Source organism: Nannospalax galili, unplaced genomic scaffold (assembly GCF_000622305.1).
Source record: "Nannospalax galili isolate Female #2095 unplaced genomic scaffold, S.galili_v1.0 scaffold2387, whole genome shotgun sequence".
NCBI lineage: Eukaryota > Metazoa > Chordata > Mammalia > Rodentia > Spalacidae > Nannospalax > Nannospalax galili.
This window is the reverse complement of record NW_008355639.1, coordinates 17,756-41,463: the sequence shown is the minus strand read 5'-3', so window position 1 is coordinate 41,463 and position 23,708 is coordinate 17,756. Positions and strand designations below refer to the sequence as shown.

The 23,708-nt window shown below is 47.1% G+C and overlaps 1 protein-coding gene and 1 pseudogene across 1 annotated transcript in view; both read right to left on the bottom strand.

Annotated features, from left to right (window-relative positions):
• The window catches only part of LOC103750012 (polycystic kidney disease protein 1-like 2), a 49,885-nt gene extending 31,857 nt beyond the window's left edge, over nt 1-18,028 (bottom strand). The window contains 7 exon segments of the mRNA XM_029556018.1: nt 1,628-1,857; nt 6,434-6,581; nt 9,946-9,998; nt 10,000-10,057; nt 17,736-17,894; nt 17,897-17,995; nt 17,998-18,028. Of these exon segments, the coding sequence (XP_029411878.1) occupies nt 1,628-1,857; nt 6,434-6,581; nt 9,946-9,998; nt 10,000-10,057; nt 17,736-17,894; nt 17,897-17,995; nt 17,998-18,028 (778 nt within the window).
• Nucleotides 18,029-21,431: 3,403 nt separating this feature from the next.
• LOC103750011 lies at nt 21,432-22,834 on the bottom strand (annotated as a pseudogene).
• Nucleotides 22,835-23,708: the final 874 nt, after the last annotated feature.

Sequence of the window (23,708 nt, the reverse complement as noted above, 5' to 3'; positions counted from 1 at the left end):
TGATGATGGTGATGATGGCGATAATCACCTGATCATGGATGACAGTGATAGTGATGATGATGGTGCTGCTGATGGTGGTAATGATGGTAATAATGATGATGGTGACGATGATGATTATTACGATGATGATGGTAATGATGATGTTGGTGATGATAATGATAGTGATGGTGATGATGACAGTGATGGTGATGATGGTGATGGTTATGACGATTTTGTTAATGATGATGGTGATGATGATGGTTATGATGATGATGACAGTGACATGTGATACGATGATGATAATGGTGATCATGTAATATGATGGTGATAATCACATGATGATGGTGATATCATAAACTATGGGAGCAGGACTCTTAATTTTCATGTGTACTCTTATCTCCTCTACACCTGGCGAAGAGCTAACATACAATTATATTTGTAGAATGAAAGAGTAAGTTAAAAGAAGGCTATTTTAAGTTTCCCCAAGTGTCCGTATCAGCTCTTGTTGGCCAACATGCACCGAAGAACAGGGAAGTGCTTCAGGAGCTCTGTTCATCACTGCTAGAGTGAGGGAGGGAAGCCAGAGTGAATCACGGCATCATTTGCACAACTTTGTGCTGCACCATTTATGTCAGCAGGCCTCGGTTCAGACGTCACACCGAACCTGTGCTCATGGAAAGAGGCTGGCTTTGGATAACACCAGAGAGTGGACAGAAAGGATGCAATTTAAAATAACAACGGGTTGGGCGTGGTGGCACACACCTCTAATCCCAGCAGAGGCAGGCATAAGGCAGGCAGATCTCGGGGGAGGGAGGCTATGGGAGGGTGCCATCTGGGAAGTGGGTGTATAGTTGAATAAGATGGTTTGGGATGTTCTGTGTGATATATAAATAAATAAATAAATAAATAAATAAAATAACAATGCAAACTGTGTGAGCATCAGCCCAAAAGGATGAAGAATCAGGGTGGATACTGTGGGCCAACTAGAGGAAATCTTATAACGAATTAGAACGGATGCCATGACCAATCAGAATGGAAGCCTTGAGTAATCGAAATAGATGCGGTGACCAACCAAAATGGCCTCTAGGGCAATTAGAAGACACTGTGTCCAATCAGGGTGGACCCTGGACATAACAGCTGGTAGGCTTATACTAGTGCACATAGTTGAACATTAGTCACACTGGGGCCACAGGATGGTGCCAAGCTCGTTGTTAACCCTGGCTGTGTGAGATCTGCTTGGGTCCAGGTGTCAACCCCCCAACCCCATCCCACCCCCATCCCCCCTCTTCTTATTCAAACTTCTCCAGTGGGAAGTGGTGGGGAGGCTCAGTTCTTTAGATGGGACTGTGGGCATGCAGAGCCATGGGAGGGGGGTGGCTCTCACTGGCTCATCAGCCTTCTGACTTGCGGCAAATCTCTGAACTTTTCTGTGCCACCACATAACGCAGAATCTATCCTGAGTGGGTTATCAAAGGCGAAGCTCTTAGAGCAGTCAGTGGCACCAAATGTGTTAAACAGATGAAGCTAACAGCCAAAACACTAACTCAGTAAGTGAGCACTGTTAATATGTATTAAAGCCTCTGGTTAGCTAGATTAACCTAGACAGATCCTTCTGTTTGCCTTGACCTGCTCAGTTCTGCAGACTCACCTCCATCCAGCTCCACCTGAATCCACAGAGGTTCCCCAAAGACAGCCTGACAGAGAAGGTTGGCTCCAGACCTGGACAGGCCAGTGCGCCCGGTGACACTGAGTTTCTCCGTCTTGTCCTGCAGTGTCACTTGCTCCTGAGCAGTCACGTGCCACTCACTGGTTGTGCACTCGGCAAACACAGTGAATTCCCCAGGAGAGGTGAACTGGTGGGTCACATTGCTGGACACACTGTGGGTGACGATCAGAAACGTTACAGAGCGGGGGTGCACAGGACAGGGGCTGGGTATAGAGCTCAGCTGACAGAGGGCTTGCCTAGCACACAAAAGCTCTGAGTGTGAGTCCCAGCACCCCATAAACTGGGTGTAGTGGCACACATCTGTGATCCCAGCCCCTAGGAGGTAGAGCCAGGAAGGCTAGAAGTTCAAGGTCATCCTCAGCTACGTAGTGAGTTTGAGGCCAACCGCAACTGTTTTGGAAAATCAAAATTGGTGAAGAAGATAAAAGATGCTACATGTCACACCTTGTCCTCAGTGTCAGGGGAGCCAGAAGGTCAGGGGAAGTCACACTGAGGCAGCCAGGAGCAGTCAGAAACAGAAACTGACCAGCCAGGGAGAAGAATGCCCACTGCAAAACCCTTTAAAAGTCAACTGTCAGTCTTTCTGTCCATCTAGCCAGCCAGTTAGCCAGCCAGCTATCTGTCTGTCTCTCTGTCCATTCCTCCATCTGTCCATTCATCCATCTATCCGGTCAGCTATCTATCTGCCCGTCTCTCTGTCTATCTATCCATCCACTGCCTATCCATCTGTCTATCTATATCTATGTATCTATGTATGTATGTATCTATCTATCCATCTATCCATCTATCTGGTGTATGTTCGTGTGTGCATGCACCCATGTGTGTGCATGTGTATGTACCAAGGCCAGAGGTCAAGCTTGAGTGCTGCTCCTCATCTATCCATCCACCTTGTTTTTTGAGTCAGGGTTTCTCCTAGACCTAGAGCTCACTGGTTTAGTCAGGCCCAGGAGCTCCAGGGCTCCTCCTGTCCTGGCTTCGCCAGTCCTGGGATTACAAGCACGTGTCACCACACCTGGCTTTTTACATGGGTTCTGGGGATTGAACTCAAGTCTTCATGTTTTCATAGCAAGCACTTTTTTGACTGAGTCATCTCCCAGGTCTCTCCAACCCTTTCCTGCCATTGTCTCCCTCAGTGGTTCACGTGGCCCCTTCTCCAGACCATTCTACTTCATCTGTGAACTCTTTGCTCCAGACTGCCTTTCCTTATTCAGCCCATCTATAAAAGGGGGTCAGAATCCCAAGTTATCAAAACCACGGGCAAGCTTTGCTTTGCTTCTTATTTTAATTAAAAAGGCCAATGTGGCCTCCAAAGTTCTACAGGCCTTTCACTTCTGGTCTGAACCCCATCTACTCTCCCACATCTCCTGTCTAGCCACAGGTCGCCAGACCACTCTCCACTTCTTTTTTTTTTTTTTTTTTGCATTTCAAGTGTGTGACTTTCTGCTGGTGAGACTTTGGCCCCCTCCTGTTCATATGTGGCTGCTCTCCTTTATAAAGATCCCCTTTATGGCTTCCATGAAGTCCCTTGTTTCTGGGGCCTCATGTGCCTTTTGTACATGCTGGCTCAGGGTCATCCTATGCTGTAGGTTGTCAGTGTCCACAGTGTCTGTCTAGTTCTCTGTCACATTCAGTGGTTCCTTGGTACCCAGAGGATACCAGAATCTCTGAATACTCAAATCCTTTGCTTACATTCACTGGCAATTTCCATATCCCTTAACCTGGAGCTCACTGGCCAGTCAACCTAGTCAAATCAGAGCACTCCAGGGTCAGTGAGCATCTCTGTCTCAAAAATAAAGGGGAGAGTAATTGAGGAAGTTACCTGATGCTGACCTCTGGCCTCCACACACAGGCACAGCCATGTACACCACACACATTCACGCACACCTGCACTGACACAAACACATAGGACATATAAAAGGTGTTTCAGAGCTGGGTGTGGTGGTGCACGCCTTTAATCCCAGCACTTGGGAGGCAGAGGCAGGGGGATCTCTGTGCATTCAAGACCAGCCTGGTCTATATAGTGAATTCCAGGCCAGCTGGGGCTAAAGGGAGACGCTGTCTCAAAAAATAAAAAAAAAAAAAAAAAAAAAAAAAAAAAAAAAAAAAAAAAAAAACAAGACCCAGCCATACATTGCCTGCAAGAAGTCTACTTTAATATCAACAAACACTAACCGAATGAAAATTGGGCTAGGGGTGCAGCTCAGTGGTAGAGCACAGGTGAGTCCCTGGGTTTCCCCAGCACCAAAAAAGAAAAAAAAAGTTGGGCAGTATCAGACAAGACAGGAAAAATAACCTATGGAAATGTAAAGGATGGCCTTGAACAGCAACTCAGTCTGTCTCTCAGTGATTTGTCAGGAAGAAACAATTTATTCCATTTTTCTGAACTCCAATGCCAACTGAAATTTCCCAGGACTAAAAGGCACAGATGTAGATCTCTCCTGATCGCTCTCTCCCAGGGAGAAGCCTGAAAAGCACTTTTAGAAACTGCTGCCAGCAAATCAGAGACTCTCTGGGAATACAAAGAGCAATTCAAGTCCATCCTGTGATCTATGACCCCGCACTTCCTTTCTTGGCTATCAGTCCATTAAAAGGGCTGGGGAGAGGACTACATGGTTACTATGAGGACCAGAGGCTAGATCTGGATCTGCAGAAGCCACATAAAAGCCAGGGGGGTGTGGGAGACCACCTGCAACTCCAGCCTGAAAAGGTGGAGACGGGATTCCCAGATTAAACTGCCTGGCAAGACTAGCCAGATCAGCGCACTCTGCATTTGATTGAGAGACCCTGCCTCAATGAATAAGGTGGAAGAGTGATGGAGGATGATTACTAGCATCAAACTCAGACTTCCACATGCATGTGCACCATACACACATGAAAAGGAAAAAGCCAAAATAAATAAGAAAAACTACACACACGCACACACATGCGCACACACACATGCACACGCACACACACACACACACACACACACACACACAAAGACGTGATAGAGTGTCTGTGGCAGCACAGTTTGTATTTTGTTTGTTTATTTGGCTGGTTCTGATGATACTGGGACTTGAACTCAGGGCTTTATACATGCCAGGCCACGGCTCTTCTACTGAGCTGCATCCCCAGTCTAGCAGCACAATTTGTAACAGCCCCAAATTAGAAGCCATCCAAATATCTAAATTTCTGTCGACCTTAGAGTGGACAAGTAAGCTGATGTGTAATCTCAAAGCAGAATGTTCTAGAGCAGTAAAGGAAAGAAACTACAATTCTCTATATATGAATAGACCCTAAAGATGTAATGGAGAGACGCACATTACATTCTTACTGAACTTTTGCGAATTTCAAACAATATATTTTGATCATATTTAATTCCCCTCCCTTATCTGTACCCCTCTTATAGTCCCCCACCCCTGCTGGAGTTCATGTACTCTGTCATGTATGCCAAGGCCTATCAAGCCAAATTTGTGTCCCCAAATGTCCTTTGGTGTGCATCCATCCAGAGCCTGGTTAACCTATCTAGTGTCACATCCTTAGAGAAAATCAACTCTCCCTCCCCCAGTAATTATTAGCTGACAATAATTCCTCAGCTAAGGTTGGGGATTTTTATCTTATGTGTATGAGTGGGTTTTTTTTTAATGTGTATGTGTGTATTGCCTGCATGGAGGTAAGTGCACCCGTGTCATGCAATGCCCACAGAGGACAGAAGGGGCTGTCAGATCCCCTGGCACTGGAGTTATGGACAGTTGTTAGCTGCCATGTGGGTACTGGGATTTGAACCCAGGTCTTCTGCAAGAACAGCCAGTGTTCTTAACCACTGAGCCATCTCTCTAGCCCCATGTATGAGTGTTTTGACTGCATGTATGTAAGTTGCACGCATGCCATACAATGCCCATGGAGGCCAGAAGAGGGCGTCGGATCCCCTAGAACTAGAGTTAAGGATGGTTGTTAGCGGCCATATGGGTGCTGGGAACTGAACCTGGGTCCTCTGCAAGAGCAGCGAATGCTCTTAACTACTGAGCCATCTCTCCAGCCCCTCCACCTTGTTTTTGAGACAGGGTCCCTCATTGGCCGGGAGCTCACCAAGTACACTAGGCTGGCTGAGCAAAGAACCCCACGGATCTTCCTGTCTCCGTTTCCCCAGTGCTGAGATGACACAGGCATGCTGCCATGCCTAGCTTTTCTTTTTACATGGGTTCTGGGCATCAAACTCAGGTCCCCATGCTTGCTTGGCAAGTGAGGCTCAGGGAGGTGTAGCAGCCTGGCCCAAGGCGCACAGACAGAAGGTGGTGATGCAAACCAGGCCTGGGTGACAACGACGCTAAGGCTGTCAGAGGCCGGGTGAGGATGCACAGAGCACACCACTGGAACAGAGCAAGCTGTGCCTGGCATCCTGCAGGGAGCAGAGATGCTCTTCTTCCTTGACAGAAAGCTCAACACCACTCATAACATTTCACTCTCACTTCTAGAAACTTCTCCCTCACATGGGAACAAGCCTAGTCCAGCCTGTGTGGTGATAGTACAGGACCCCAACTGATATCAAGTTGACCACAGGACATGTTGAGGGAGTGAGGCCTTCTTTGGCCAGCCACCAGCAACATGTTTGGCCTAGGCAGGAAATCCACCCAGCCCTCCTTAGACAAATGAGAAATGTTCCAGTCATTAGATTTGGGGATGGCTTGTTATGCAGCAAAACCTGACTGATACAGCCTGCCTGAAGGATCGATCAGAGGCCACTCTTACCTGGGAGGGTAGTAGGGGTCAAAAGTGTGGCCATCTCCCATGCTGAGCATGCAGGACAGGTTTCCAATGTAGGGAGAGAGGAGCCATGTCAGCGAGATGGTAACATTTTCAGAGACGAAGTTCCCATGAGACACCACTAGCCGCAGGCCTACAGAGCCAAACACAAGATGTCTTATGAATTCACAAAGCAAAGTTGCACATTTCTACCTAATACTCTCCTTCATCTGCCTACCTAGGCATTTAAAGGTGTTTGTTGTTGTTTTTGAGATAAGGTCTTGCTGTGTAGCTATGACGGGTTCAGAACTCTCTGTGTAAACCAGGCTGGCCTCAAACTCATAGAGATCCACATGCCTCTACCTCCTGAGTGGGAGTAAAGGCCTGTATCACCACGGTACACTTAAACTTCATTTTTATTTTTAAAAGTTTTTTTTTTTTTGAGACAGAGTCTGTAGATCCCAGACTGGCCTCATACTCGATATGTATCTGAGGATAACCTTGAACTCCTGATCCTCCTGCCTCCACCCTCCAAGTCCTGGGATTACAGGCATGTTCCACCATACCCAGTTTATGTGGTGCTGGGGATCAAACCCAGGGCCTCGTGCATGCTAGGCAAACACTCTGCCCGCTGAGCGACATCCCCAGCCTCTAAAAGTTCTTTTTCATTCATAGTTAAGACACAGCCAAAATGCTGAGTTGGAGATACATAAAGTGTGGAATGGGAAGCAAGCATTCTCTGCAGTCCCACAGCCCGAGTTCTGCTGCCTAGAGAGAGTTGTTACCAGAACCTGGGCTCCTTTCCAGAAAGACTACACACACACGCATGCACACACACGCACACACACACACACACACACACGTACTCATGTTTCTTTATTTACATAGCTGGTGCGTGCACCTTACATTTTTTTTTTCTACCTAGTGTATGTCAGAGATTGAGGTTCATGGTTATCACTAGAGAAGTCTTATTCTTTTTAATAGCTGGTTAATATACCTTACTTTATTGAACCAGGATCCTACCGATTATCCAAATCTGTTTTATAATGGCTAAAATGACCAAAGGCAAAGCTCCTTTAAGGACATCTACTTGGCTAAGGTGTCCGATGAGTCACTGGGAGCCATTTCATATTAAATAATACAAGCTTTGAACTTCCAAAGCTGATGTGGGAAAGGGTGGGGTGAGACAAACAGAATCAGACAGGGCTTCATGTAGTCCTGTGCTAACCAGTACACTGCAGCCTCCAGGGCCTGGGTACCAAAATGAGAGTGGGAAGATGCTTCTGGAGCTAGGCAGAGCACCATCAGGGTCCTCAGGGTACAGCTGGGTCCTTTGGGCTCTAACTCAAGTCCCTTTCTTCATGAATCAGAGGCTGGTTGTGATTAGAACACAGTGGTTCAAGGGAACAGGATGAAATCAGGGCGGGGCAGAAAATATGGTCCATGTGGTCACCACACCCATCACACCCCTCTTCTGCCCTAAGCCGCACACTTAGGTTACAGCACACTGTGGTTGACCAATCTCCAAGACACCCTTTGTCCACTTGCAAAACCACCAAACAAGTTACTGCCAAACCACATGGCCCCATCTTCCCAGACAATAGATTGAGAGTCTCACTCATTTTTATTTTCCCAGACACAGCCATGAACAAATCCTGCTGATAAAGCCCATCTCAGCTGCCACCCTCCCCCTCCTGCACCCTCATCTCAGCTAGACGTCCCTAGGAACTCTGTATGCCATGACTCATCCCTTCCCCTCAGGTCCCTATTGCTCATGTCCCCAGCAGAAGTTGCCTGTGTGAGTCATTTGTCACAGGATGGCACAGTGGCTCAGCCTTAGAGTGAATCCCTATATTCAACCTTGTTTGTAAGAATACGAATTAATACAACTCTTTGGGGGAAGGTAATTTGGTAATGTCTACTAGTATTTAAGATGCAGGTAGCACTCCAATTACTAAGGATTTCTTCTCTGAAAAGAATCCCAGGTTATAGAGCTGGAGAGATGACTCAACGGTTAAGAACACTGGTTGTTCTTGCAGAAGACCCAGGTTTAAATCCCAACACCCACATGGCAGCTAACAACTGTCCGTAACTCCAGTTCCAAGGGATCCGATGGCCTCTTCTGTCCTCCACTGGCATTGCACGCCATAGGTGCACTTACCTATATGCAGGCAACACACTCACACATATAAAATAAAAATAATAAATAAAATTTTAAAATGCATATATAGGGCTGGAGAGATGGCTCAGCAGTTAAGAGTACACACTGCTCTTGCAGAGAACCTGGGTTCAGTTCCTAACACCCATATTGGGCAGCTCACAACCAGGGGCACCTACACTCCCATTCATAGACACACACACACACAGTTTTAAAATAAAATAAAGAAATTTAAATGCATATATATTCACTCATCACCATGTCTGCAAATATCTTAAAAAGTAGAGAAGAATTTCTTTTCAATAATTAATAGTGTTTCCTTAGGAGAAGAGGCAAGTGGATCTCTGTGAATTCAAGGCCAGCCTGATCTACAAAGCAAGTTCCAGGTCAGCCAGAGCTACACAGTGAGACCCTGTCTCAAACACAAAATGCACCAAACTAATCCTTAGGAGGAACAGGACTGTCAAATTGAAGGGAAGGATTTTTTCCTTCTTTAAGGTTTTTATAAATTGTGACAACATGAGCTATTTCATGATTCTTTAGATTTGTATTTTTAAATTTTTTATTATTTTTATTTTATGTGTATGAGTATATTGCATGTAAGTGCACCCATGTCATACAATGCTCACAGAGGTCAGAAGAGGGCATCGGATCCCCTGGAACTGGAGTTTTAAACAATTGTTAAATGCCATGTGGGTGCTGGGAATCAAATCCAGGTCCTCTGCAAAAGCAGTCAGTGCTCTTAACTGCTGAGCTGTCTCTCCAGCCCCCATAGATCTATTTAAGTACTTTATTTTTATTTTTATTATTTATATATGTGTGTGTGTCTGCCTATGAGCATGTGCGTGTGCACAGGTACTCCCAGAGGCCAGAAGAAGGCATCATATCTGCCCCCCCCCCAGAGCTGGAGTTACAGATGGTTGTGATCTGCCCTACCTGGGTGCTAAGAATCAAACTGTGGTCCTCTGCAAGAGCAGTAAGCATTCTTAACTGCTGAGCTGTCTGTCTAGTCCCTAAATTTGTATCTATTTTTTTAAAGTGTGAGACTTTCTCGCTCCTTCTAACCAAGAACCCTGCTTTTTTCTGGGCACCTGCTAGGTCATTAACATTTAATTCCTCTTGAAGGGTCCTGGGGTTAAATTTGTTGTTGTTTAATTTCTGATTTGGCTTCTGCAATAGGAGCTGGAAATGCTTGGCCCCAAGAGAGAGGGTCAGGTCGGGAAGTCAGGCCCAAGGAAGCTGTTGTGGGGAAGGAAGTCTCCCCCCCAACAGTAGATCTGCCCACATGGGTGGAGGTAGGGGGCTTGGGGCTGGCATACAGTGAGCAGAAGAAAAACTCCCAGTCCTGTGCCAGACTCACCTTCCAGGCACTGGTACTGCACCCACAGGTAGCTGCCCCTGGGGGGGTCACAGGTCTCCAAAGTAGGTTCCATCTGCTGCCACCTGGCACGCCTGCAGCCCTTGGCACTGGCCTGGGAGGCATCCATATCCCATGGAGATGGGTGTGGGAGACAAAAGACCACACTCAGCGGAGCTTTGCAGTGATGCGTTACTGCTCAGCCACTCCGTCACCTGCCCAACAAATGCCTGCTGGTATCTACAGGCCCTGGGCTAAGAACTAAGAAGAGAGTCAGATTGATGGAAACAAGGGGGACGGACAGAGGCAATTTCATATTTTGTATTATACAACACGCTTGTGCTCCACATTGTCGAAAGGAATCTGTACACACATTATTATTAGCTTAACATGTATGCATTGATGATGGTTAGCCCCTCCAGCCCAGATGCCATGGAGGAGTACAACACTAACGACTCAGTGTTCCAAAATATGTCTGAGCGCAGACATCAGGAGATGAGGGAGGAGTGAGAAGGGAGAGCAAGAGAGGCACAGACATCACAAGTCTCAGAACCGTGGCTGACAAGAGAGTATAGGGCCAGACTGAGGTCTGGGATGACTGACTGCCCCCTTCTTTCAATAGGATCTGCAGGCTGGAGATGAGACAATAAGCGGTATTTTAGGGTGTTCACCTGCTGCCTTCTCAGATTGCTGGCTCCCTGAATAAAATGCAGTTTTAAATTTCATTTCCTATCTCTGCTTATTAGCCTCAGAAGTGACAGGCAGCACCAGGAATTTCAGAATTCCTGCCCCGTGAGCATATCTGGGCCTGGCACACTGGCTGTCAAACTTTAGCATATACCAGACACCCTGGGCAGATTGTGAAGACATGGAAGTCCAGAACAGTCCCACTGTGATTCTGATTCAGTTGGTCTGGGTGAGGCCCAGGATTCTGCTTTTCAAACAAGTTCTGAGGTGACACTGGGGCTATTGGTCCAGGGACCCCATTCTAAGAATCACCAATCCCTTAACTTCTAGTCAGATAGCCTAACATAGGAACCAGCAGAAGGGTCCAGATCAGGTATTCTGTATTCATTACAGGTACCAGGTACCCACAAAGGAAAGAGGCACTGAGGACCTAAAGCAGGAACTGAGGGTCACTCAATACCTTCTGCACCGGTCCCTGCTATCAGGTGCTTCAAAGGAGCCTGGGAGAGAGACAGGCAGGAACTATGCCCCAAAGTGTTCCGTGGCTGCAAGACCTGCCCGTCTTGGCTCTCCTTGCTCCTGAGGCTTGCTCTAAGCTGTGACATGTTTAAATGCCTACACAGTTGCTTAGCCAGCAAGACGCCCACACGGAAACAGCTAGAAGAGACCGGGAAGGCTCCTTTGCATAGCTTTTAGAAGGAGTGTGTCCCTACTGACACCTTGATCTTGGGCTCTGGCCTCCAGAACTGGGAGAGAATAGATTTCTTTTATTCGATGCTCCGCATTTGTGGTCTTAGTTTGGACAGGCCTGGGACACTGCCTTCCACCCCGTCTCCCCTTGTGGCCCTCTTCTCTCATCATCTCCAACATGTACTTAGGGACATGGTGGTCCAAGACAGAAGCAGCACAGCATTCTGGACTCCCACCTGTGAGCAACAGCACCAGCCTTCCCTCTGTGTCTAGAATTCGCTTAGTTCTCAAATCTGCCATCGTGCCACCAGCACCTCTCACCTGGGTTTCTGACAGCCCCTTCTTGTCTTCCAGCCCCCACCGGGACTCACAGTGTCCGAGTACAGCTCTAAACCCAAACACCTTTTCTCCTCCCTGCTCAGAATCCTCCAGTGCTTCCCAATGGATAAAATCCAGGCTCCTTGAGTGAATCCCCATCTCTATCTGTGCTAGAACTGCACCAAGCACTTTGGAATTCCTTGTACCACTGAGCTCTTTTTGCTCTTTCCAGGATTTCCCACATGCCTTTCCCACCTCCCAAACCATCTACCTTTGCTTTTCCTAGTAGCCTCCTACCTCCTCTCTCTTCTGGGAAGTTGACTAATCTCATTGGATCTTTGTTCCCCAAAGGTCCCCTCACCCAACTTTATACCACATTACAGGGAATTGCATTTCCTAGATTTTCCTGGTCCATGCTGGCACATGTAGAGGAATACATATTCATCATTTTCAATTGCTGCTAAAACACATTACTGAAAAATCAGTGGCTCCAAACAACACAGGTTCGTTGTCTCTCAGTGCATTTGGTTAGAGGTCCAGGTTGGCTGGACGGAGTTGGGCTCTGCACTGGGGCTGCTTTCTCTCCCAGGGGCTCTAGGGACAACTGCTGGCAATACAGCTTTTAATTTTGTTTTTGCTTTTTTATTTTTATTTTATGTATATGAGTGTTATGCTTGCGTATGTATAAGTGCACCCGTGTCATGCAGTGCCCATGGAGGACAGAAGAGGGTGTCAGATTCCCTGAGGACTAGAGTTGCAGACAGTTGTTAGCTGCCATGCGGGTGCTGAGATTTGAACCTGGGTCTTCTGCAAGAGCAGCCAGGACTCTTAACCACTGAGCCATCTCTCCAGCACCCCCCCAATACAGAATTCTCTCACCCCAAAACATGGCCTTTCCAAGCAAACAGTGGAGCAGCAATCTGCTCACATCTGGATCTGGGTTGTCTCCTCCTCCCCATCTCTCTTCTGTTTCCGGCGAGAGAAAGACCCTGCTAACTAGATAACATTGGAGAAACTCTCCATCCCCAAAGCAGCTGGTTAGTGACCCCACTTACATCTGTAGAGTCCCCATGTCTAGTGAGTGGTCATATTCATGAGCAAGGGAACAGCAAGGTGCACTTTCAAGGGAGAAGAAACACCTAGAGAAAGACGACTCAGGAGCACCATGCTCTCCTCCCTAGATCTTCATGGGGTCTTTAGTCAGAGACAGAGCCTTAGAGGGGAAATGCAGAGAAGCACAGGTGCCCGTGGCCTCGCACATATTACTATGTCCTCCTTAGCTGAAAAGCTAAGACCACCTACCTGCCTTCCTGGGTCCCTGTTGGCTAGACAGTGGTCGCTGCAGCAGGCAGCACAAGATTCCCCGATGTTCTGGATGAAGAAAGGTTCTAGGATTTCACAAGGAGGACTCAGAAAACTCCAGTAATCCCTGAAATTGAATCCTCTGGTGGAGAAAGTGGGGCTCAGAAATTTAATCTGATTTAGAAAAACAAAGCCCTGGAGAAACTCTCCCCACCACACAAGAGATATAATCATAAATGTCTGTCTCAGGGGCTGGGGAGATGACCCAGTCAGTAAAGTATATGCCACGCAAGCCTGAAGACCTGAGTTGAACCCCCAAACTCATCTAAAACTAGGATATGTGTGGGGTATGGTGGCACATGTCTTTAATCTCAGCACTTAGAAGCCAGAGGCAGGTGGGTCTCTGTGAGTTTGAGACCAGGCTGGTCTACGTAGCAAGTTCCAGGTCAGCCAGAGATGCATAGTGAGACCTTGACTTTAAAAAAAAAAAGTAGGTGTGGCGCAAATTTATAATTTTAGCACTGGGGAAGTGGAGACAGGCAGATCCCTGGGGCTCAGTGGTCAGCCAGCCTGACGTCTAATCTGTGAGTCCCAGGCCAGTGAGAGGCTCTATCTCAAAAGAAACAACATGGATGACTCCTGAGGAATGACACCCAAGAGTGTCCTCTGGCCTCCTCATGCATGTGCACACATGTACATATGCACCTGCACACGTACACACACCCATGCACATGTACTTGCTGAATGGTACATCACTGACAGCACCATTTATATAACAAAAGTTATACAAGGCCTAGGGATGCACAGAAAGCAGGCAGAACTGAGACGCACTCCTGCAATTAGTAGACACTGGGTTGCTGGCAGGAACCGGATGCAGAGGCCACTCAAGAGCCCAGTGAACCGTGCTCGTTTTTCTAAAAAATATTTTAGTTATTTTATGTGTGCGAGTGTATTGCCTGCATGTATATAAGTGCACCCATGTCATGAAATGTCTGTGGAAATCAGAAGAGGGTGTCAGATTCCCCTGGAACTGGAGTCTTCAGTGGTTGTTAGCTGCCATGTGGGTGCTGGGAATCGAACCCAGGTCCTCTGCAAGAGCAGCCAGGGCTCTTATCTGCTGAGCCATCTCTCCAGCCCCTGTGCTCATTTTTTATGAATGAATCTAAAGCGAACGCCACAATGTCGTATGGTATTAAGATCTGACGAGTGACTTTTGGGGAGTTCATGACAATACTCTTTTTTTGGGGGGGGGTTGTTTGTTTTTTGTTTTTTTGGCTTTTTTGAGACACGGTTTCCCTGCAGCCCCAGCTGACCTGGAGCTTGCTAGGTAGGTCTTGAACTCACAGAGATCTGCCTGCCTCTGCCTCCTGAGTGCTGGGACTAAAGGTGTGTGCTGTCACACCTGGCCATCACAGTATTCTTTATTCTTGTTTCTTTGTTTGAGACACTGTCTCTTGTTGCCCAAGCTGGCCTCAATCTTGCTAGGAGTAGCTGAGCATCATCTTGAACTGATTCTCCTGCCTCCACCTCACAGGTCTGAGCCACCATTCCCAGCTCTCTTTATTCTTTTTTGAAGGTTTAAAAGCTTTCATATATGAGTATTTTGCCTGTGTATATATAAGTATATCACATGCATGCCAGAAGATGGAGTCGGATCCCCTGGAACTGGAGTTTTGGACAGTTATTATCCACCATGTGGGTACTGGGAACAGAGCCCAGGTCCTCTGCAAGAGCAGTCAGTGCTCGTAACCATTGAGCCATCTCTCCAGCTTCTAGGAATGAACTTTTACTATTAAGACTCAAAAAATAGCTGACTGTCCCCTGAGAAGCTCATTCCCACTCTTGGTCTCTTCCTGAGTGTCTCTCTATTAACTCCTATGCTTAAACCATGTTAAACTTTCTTCCTAATAAACTCCAACTTTGGGCCAGTGAGATGGCTCAGTGGGTAAAGGTACTGGGGCTAATCCTGGCCTGAGTTCATTACCCAGCATCCAGATGGTAGAAAGAGAGAACCAACTTTCACAAGTTGTCCTCTGATCCACACAAGCACTGTGGCAGGCACACACACACACACACACACACACACACACACACAAATGAATAAATAAAAACCCAAATTTTAAAAAACAAACAAGGGGCTGGAGAGATGGTTCAGCAGTTAAGAGCACTAGCTGTTCTTCCAGAGGACCTGGGTTTGATTCCCAGCACCCACATGGCAGCTAACAACCATCCGTAACCCCAGTTCCAGGGACTCCAACGCCCTTTTCTGACCTCCAAGAGCACTGTACAACACATGTGCACTTACATACATGCAAGCAATTCACTTATACACATAAAATTTAAAAATAACAAAATTTTAAAAACAAATTAATAAATGGAATGAAAATTATTGAAATAGGGCTGGTGATATGACTCCCCAGGTAAACAGCCACCAAAGTGGAGATCTGAATTTGATCCTCAGGACATACCTGATGGAAGGGGAGGGTCAAATTCTGCAAGTTGTTCTCTGACCTCCACGTGCGTGCACGCTCACACATGTACACACGCACGCATGCACACGCCACAAAATAAATTAAAATACAATAAAATAAACTCCAACTTTGCTTCAAAAATAAAAGGCTCTGAAAACAAGATGATTAATTTTAAAAAGAAAATAAATTCATGGAAGTGAATCTGAGCTTCAAACAGTATGATGGGGTCTGAAGTGAAAGCATCTTCCTGTCTTCCAACGTGTGGGCTGCTCTGGTTATGAACATTTGTGTAATTCATTCCAGACTGAATATTATCCACACACGACATTTATGAATGCCTGAACTCTGCTGGTGCACATCTCCGAACTGGCCACAGTGCTTGGCCCTTGCTTCTTAATCACATTAAGTCTGGCAGGTGCTACTTGTCCACCTAGTGGATCTACACCATCTTGTGTGACAGCCACAGCATCCCTTGGGAGAGCTTAATAACTCTAACTCTGTTAGCTTCCCACGAAGCTAACAGTGTATATTACGTGTATATATTCAGTGTATAGTACGTCACAGCCACTATATCAACAAGAGTCAAGAGACCATTCACATGCATTGCTTGATGAGGCATCTTGAGAATTTGAGTCCAGGGGCTCAGCAGTTAAAAGGACATACTGCTCTTGCTGAGGACCTATGTTTGGTTCCCAACACCCGTGCCAGGTGGCTCACCACACCTGTCACTCCAGCTCCACCACACTCTTCTGGCCTTTATGAGTACCCACATGTACATGGTATTCTCTCTCTCGCTCTCTCTCTCTCTCTCTCTCTCTCTCTCTCTCTCTCTCTCTCTCTTTCACACACACACATACACACACACACACACACACACACACACACACACACACGCACACACACTCGTGCAGATAAAAAAAATAAGGACCCTTGCCTGTGTGTCCTTAAATGAGGCCCCCAGCTGCTTGCTTACTGGTGTGTTTCCATGGATACTCAATTCAGACCAAGCCAGTCCTTTCTAAATCTCAGGAGCTTCTACAGGAGCAAAAAGAAACCCTGGGTACATCTGTGGCTTGGCAGAGTCCGGGAACGAGAAGGATGGAGTACATGTGTGTCTCTGTCCATGTTGAGTGTGGAACCTTCCTGGAAGGACACAGAGTCTAACACCTGAACAGTTTCAGCCATGTCCAAAGTGATCTGGTGGAGGGGTGGACAGGGTCCCGCAGGGGCTCAGAGAAGGGCTCGCCTGGCTGGTGGGTGCAGGAAGGAGCTCTGGCAGAGAGAAGCTTCTGGGAAGAAACTTAAAATGAGACAATCTGGTGGGCCTATGGTGTGGACATCTTAGTACAGGAGTGGCTGGGGAAGCTCAGAGCAGTGGGGGAAAGGTATGCTTACACTTTAAAAACAGATCACAATTTTGTAAGTCTGATTCCTTGTTTGTAAGCTGAGGACAGTCATACCAACTTTCTCATTATGGAAAGAATCGGAAAGGTAATGGCCAGGAAGCAGCACTGTGCTAAGACAGAGCTTCTAACCATGCAGACAGGAATGCAGGCATTCTCAAGAGACGTGGGCTCCACATCCTTTCAGCTATCAGACTACTGAGAGAACAAACTCCAAGAAGTTGAAATTTCCCCAGGAATCTCATGCTGGGAGAAGGAAAAGGCCAGAGGGGGAGGTTGTCTCCCAAGAAGAGATTTCACACAGTTCTGGTAACTTGTCAGGCCACCTTGAAGGACAGACTGCTGACAGTCACGGTGGGCATGGCCACACCTTGACCAGACCGCCCAGTTACATGCACCTTTTACATTCTATTCAAACCCAAACCTCATGCCAGGACCCTGACGTTGGACTGGTTGGGGGCGGGTCACTGGGCCTCTCTGTTCCTCTTCCCTCTTCATACGGCCTTTTTCGGCTTCTCATGATTGCCTATTGATGGGTAGCTGATTTTGGTTTGTTAGGGTTGCCAGGGCCTAGGCCTTGATCCCAACAACTTCAGTAACAAAGTGAAGAAGTCACGGCTGGCATTATTACCATGTGCAGGCAGGTCTGGACCCAGGGAGGTCAGGGAGAGCCCATGCCCAGCATGCACAAGGCCCTAGGTTCAAATCCCAGGATAAGAAGTATGCAAATAGAGGCTTCTGGAATATCTCCTCTGCTGGTTACTATATGAATTATTTCACTTGAATCATTAGAAAAACATAGAGGAGGTTCTCCTTGTCTAGAATTAGGACATAGTAATTTGCCCCATGGGTTCTGAGTGAGGCATGGCAGAGAAAAATTTTATCATAAGTTTCTCACCAAACATAGATACACAGCGCCTACCTCCTGTGGTCTCATCCGGTGCTGAGGTTCCTGCGAGTCCAATCCACCAGTCCCTGTCCTGGGTGATGTGTTTCTGCAGGAACTGTTGGGTGTCTTCATCCTGAATGAAGACCAGATGGCCTCCATGCCCTTCACACCAGCCCTGGGCACTGTGGAAGGATGTCCCAGAGGCACGAACTCATAGCAAGCACCTCTGAAGGCCAGCTGGCTCTTTGAGCAGGGGTTGCTCCCTTCTGGCTTAGCCACAGCGGCTCCACTGTGAGCCCCAGGAGCACCAAGCCTGTTGGGCACATCCTTGGACCACTGCTGGGGCGACAGGACGGAGCTGGCTTTCCTTTCCTTCATATGCTACTGTTCCTACCCCCACCACCATCCATCTTCTCTTTTGCATCACTGCCTTTTGTTTAAGAGACAAAAGACTCAGGGTGAATGTGTCTGCACTTCCCCCAGTTGTTTGCTCAATGCCTGTTTGAAAATCAATTCATACTTGAATCTCTTTAAGAGAAAGAAAGATTTGCGGTATCTCCTGTCCACTTGTCAGCCATCAGTGTTTGATAGATTCTGTGCTATTGATATTTTTTGTTTTTTCGGTCACGATCTGAGTGCTTCAGGAACAGTCATCAGCATGTGGGAGGTATGTCATAAAAATGGCATGAAAGTTAGAGTTATGGGCTGGCACACACACAGTGGTGCCCGTATCTGATCCTATTGTGTAGAATGGCAACTGTGCCCAGGTGATAACTGTCATCCTCCAATCCAGCTGCAATATTACAGGATAATTGGGTCCTTTCTGACTCATCACGTTATCACACCTCCTGGAGGATTTTTAAAAATCCAACAAAATTTATTTAATATCATCAAATAATCTTTCTTTCAAAACTCAGGTCTGCCCATCCTTGCCCATTACCTAAACCATCTGGTGAGTGTCCAGGGTCTGTGACTCAAGTCCAAGCACCTTATCTTTGCACATGAGGCTCTGTATCATCTGGCCCCTGACAATATTTCACACATGGCCCTCAAAATGCAGGAAGCAGGCAGTCTCGCTCCTGGAAAACAAGGATATAAACAGGACGGCAGTGAACATTGTGACAAGGTCTATCAAATCCTTAAAAGCACGAGCTCTATAGTGTAGCAATTCTGCATCTAGGAATTGACCCCCAGATAAATTCATATGTGTATACACGTGTGCAAATCATGTGTTTACTCACTACAGCTTTGTAAAAGAAAACATTGGAAAGAACCTCAATGTGCATTGATAGCAAAATGGTTAACAAAACGTGTGTTGACAAATGTGTTTAAGAATGAGCAAACACTTCCTGCCCAGACTTGGAAGGCTCGCTAAGATCCGTTAATATTAAAAGCTAACTATGAGACATCATGTACAGCCAAATCTTCTTTGTATAAAAAAACACATAACTATTTATTTGTATGTGTATAACAAATCTCGTAAAGAAGCAGGCGATAGTGACTGTAGGATGGGGGAGGGTAGATCGAAGAATCTGGAAACAGACTTTCCTTCCTCCCTCTCTGTCTTCCTTCCTTCCTTTATCCTTCCCTCCTTTTCCCTTGCCTTTCCTCTCCCTACTGAGTAATTGCACCACACGTCTCCTGCCCCCATTCTGACAGCCCCTCATCGCTTTCTGTCTGGACAGATTTGTCTCACATGATCACTGCACATAGGTACAGGTACGCTCCCTTCTGTGTCTGCTTCCCTTCACAGCATCGCACTGCTAAGGTTCACTCATGGTGCGGTGTGGGCCTTCCCTTCTTTCCCGAGACGAGCACTTAATAATAAGTTTGCTTTTAAAAGTATTTTGTTTATTATTAATGTGTACATAGTGTGTGTGTGTGTGTGTGTGTGTGTGTGTGTGTGTGTGTACATGTGGCGGCCAGAAGATGACACCAGGTATCTTTCTCAATTGAGCTTGACCTTTTATTAAAATTTATTTTTATCATTTTTAATTATGTATATGTGTGTGTATGCTTATGAGTGCAGGTGCCCAAGGAAAGCCAGAGGTGTCAGCTCCCTTAGAGCTGGAATAACAGACAATTTCGGTTGTTTATTTGATTTTGTTTGTTTTGTTTTTGAGACAGTGTCTCCCTGTAACCCCAGCTGACCTAGAACTTAATATGTATACCAGACTGACCTCAAACTCACAGAGATCTGCCTTAAAGGTGTAATTTACCACACCCAGCTGGTCATAGGCAGTTTTATGCAGACCAACATGGGTGGTAGGAATTAAGCTCAGTTCCTCTGCAAGAGCAGTGCATGTTCCTAACTACTGAGACATCGCTTCAGCCCCAGTTATCCACTTTATTTTTAAATATTTTATTTATTATTTTTATTTTATGTGTATGCATGTATTGCCTGCATGTAGGTAAGTGCACCCATGTCATGCAATGCCCAAGGAGGACAGAAGAAGCGGTCAGATCCCCTGGAACTGGAGTTACAGACAGTTGTTAGCTGCCATGTGGGTGCTGGAACCCAAGTCTTCTGCAAGAACAGCCAGAGTTCTTAACCGCTGAGCCATCTCTCCAGCCCCCCACTCTATTTCTTTTAAAGACATTTATTTCTGGTGCATGTGTGTGCAAGCCAGCATGAGCTTCAGGTCCCTCCTCTACCCTGTACCCTCTGGGCCATCTCTCCAGCCCTCCACCTTATATTGAGAAGGACTCTCTTACTGAAACTGGAGCTCACCAATTTGGCTAGACCAGCTGGCCAGCAAACCCCAGGGATCCTCCGGTCTCCACTTCCCCAGTGCTGGGAGTGCAGATGTGTGCCCCTGTGGGGCTCTACTGTGGTTCTGGGATAGCACTTGGGTCCTCACATTTCTGTAGCATGTACTTTTTCTTAATCTCCGCTCTCCCTCCCCCAGCCCCTGGCAACTGTGATCTTGTTTCTGCCTCTGGATTTGCTTGTTCTGGACATTTCACATGAATGGAAGCTTCTAGATTGTCACTGCCTTGCCTCTCACTGTGCATTGTGCTTTCTGAGCTCACCCATGTTGTAACGTGCTCTCACAGGCACACCCAACCTTTGGACATTGTAGTATGAGTCTGTAGTCTGTGAAGGCCACGATCAGGAGCCTCACAATTAGGTTTTAAAAAAATCGCACGCGCACGCGCGCGCGCACACACACACACACACACACACACACACATTTTGCAGTGCTTTAAGCAAGTTTACAATTTTTAAAGATTTCATTTTAATTTTACATTTATTTGTTTAGTGTGTGGTGGGGGCTGGGCATGTGGAGGTCAGGGAGGGCAAAGGAGAACTTTCAGGACTCAGTTCTCTTCTTTCATCATATAAGGGCTCAGAGACTGAACTCAGGTTGTCAGGTTTGGTAACAAGGGCCTTTACCTGCCGAACCATTTCACTGGCCCTAAATGGTGTGTGTGTGTCTGTGTGTGTGTGTGTGTGTGTGTGTGTGTGTGTGTGTATGTGTGTGTGGACAACTTTTGGAGTCAGATATGATTTTATTGGGCTGTATTCATAGCTATTCTTGGTCACATGCAGCCATTGACCATGTGTTGGACATGGCTAGTATTCTCCACCCTTTTTTTGCCATTTATAATGGAAGCATCACATTTATTGATATCTTAGGACAGCCAGTTATACACTCACTCACACACGCACACACGCACACACTCACAGAATCCTGAGACAATGAGATTGCAGCACATGCACTAATCCTACTCACCTTCATCATCTCCTTCAGCATCACCTGCTCCAGCTTCTTCATAATTCTTCTCTAGGGTGGTCATGTCCTTCCTCATGGGCCTCAGAGAAGTCCCCTTCCTCCCCTTCCTCCATGCCCTCACCCACGTACCAGTGCACAAGGGCATGCATGGCATGTATCAGGTCAAACTTGTGGTCTAGGTGGACCCAGACCTCAGTGATGGCTGTCGTGTTGTTCAACTTGCTGTATGCTGACCAGGTCTCCACCAGGTACCAGGCCAGTAATTAATGCCAACATTGAAGCCACTTGGGGTACCAATCCACAAACCGGATGCTGTGCTTGCTACTGATGGTGGCAATAGGATTGCCATCTTAAGGAATCACATCACCATGGTACAACAGGCAGCTTTCTCAGCAGAGATGACAGGGGCACATGTGGCCAGAGGGAAGTGGATGTGGGGTGTGGGGCGCCAGGATGGTCTGGAGTTCTGTCAGATCAGCATTCAGGGCTCCATCGAATCTCAGGGAAGTGTGATGGGAGGCACAGCCTAGTAAATAAGGCAGTTAAGGTTAGTGTAGGTTGAGCATGTTTCTATGACAGATGCCACAGATAACCTCATTCTCTACCATGAAGGCACAATCGGAGTGCTCCAGGGTGGTGAGAGACGAAGATGTAATCATGGGCTCAAACAACAGCAGTGGAATAATGAGGACGTGGGTAGATGGAGAACTCCAGCTTGGACTTCTTTCCACAGCCAACAGAGTGCTGCTCCATCAGCAGGCAGGTAAAGCCAGAGCCAGTTCCCCTAACAAAGCTGTGGAAAACCAGGAAGCCTGAGACCTGGTCAGCCAACTTGCGAATTCCATCCAAGACAAGGTCAATGACTCCTTGCCAATGGTGTAGCACCATGGGCATAGTTACTGGCACATCTTCCTTGCCTGTGATGAGCTGCTCAGGATGGAAGAGCTGGTGGTAGGTACCAGTGCGAACTTCATCAATGACTGTGGGTCCCAGGTCTACAAACGCTACCCTGGGCACATGCTTGCCAGCACCTGTCTCACCAGAGAAGGTGTGGAAGGAGTCGTCTCCTCCCCGCGTGGTCTCGTCACTTGGCATCTGGCCATCAGGCTGGATGCCGTGTTCCAGGCAGTAGTGTTCCCAGCATGCATTGCTGTTCTGGACACCAGCCTGGCCAATGTGGATGGAGACGCACTCACACGAATCTAGTCCTCGAAGAGGTCCAAAGCAATTGATGAAGCGAAGGGAGGGTAATGAAGATCTCCCATGGACAGACCACCAAAGAGTCCCAGAGACGTGCCCTGCTTCCCATTCAAGCCTCTGTAACACCCTATGTGGATGGACACTCTTTTTCTCTGTTTCCTGGGGGAGGAGCAGCTTCTCTTTACCCTCACCCATCCCAGGACTGGCTCATAGGAGGCTCCGTACTTGGCCCCAACTCCAAGTTCTGGGGCTGATCCTTACCCCACCTCCCACCATTTCCTACAAATCTCTCAGAGCCCTGGGGAGTGGCCCTGCCAGACAGAGGAGGGGTGGGGCCAGGAGCCAGGCAGGACATGGTGTCTCTGGGTGACTCAGAGGCTGGAACGACGGCTGGGCAGAACTGGCTTGTTATCTCCAGAGGCCAAACTTCTAGTGACTTCCATCAGTAAACTATGTGAAAGGCCACACGGAGTGATAATGTATCTCCTGGGTAAAGGCTTAGTTTATTTTCCTCATGGGACATGCCTGGGGACTTCAGATGGCACGTGAAAATCTGCAGGCTAAATTCCATTTTCAAATTCTTTGAATTCTGATAAAGTGCAGGCTACCAGACACAGGATTCATCTTGGTGACATAGGCTCCTAATGTCTGTGTCCCTGAGGCCTACATTTCCAGAAAGCAGGACACAGCTGGCCTCTTGTGAATATGTTGCCAATGGCCCGACTAAGCTTACCACACCAGCAGCAGGAAGAGAGAAAGACAGCGATTTTGGCTTAAATAGAGCATTGGGTCCAGCAAGACTGGAGAGATGGCTCGGTGGTTAAGGGCACTGGCTGTTCTTGCAGAAGACCTGGGTTTGAATCCCAGCACCCACATGGTATCTAACAACGGTCTGTAACTCCGGTTCCAGGGGATCCAACGCCCTCTTCTGTCCTCTGCAGGCATTGCACGATATGTATGTACTTACACACATGCAGGCATAATGCTCATATACATAAAAATAAAAATAAGGGCTGGAGGGATAGCATGGCCATTAAAGGCTAAGGCTAACAACCAAAACATTAAATTA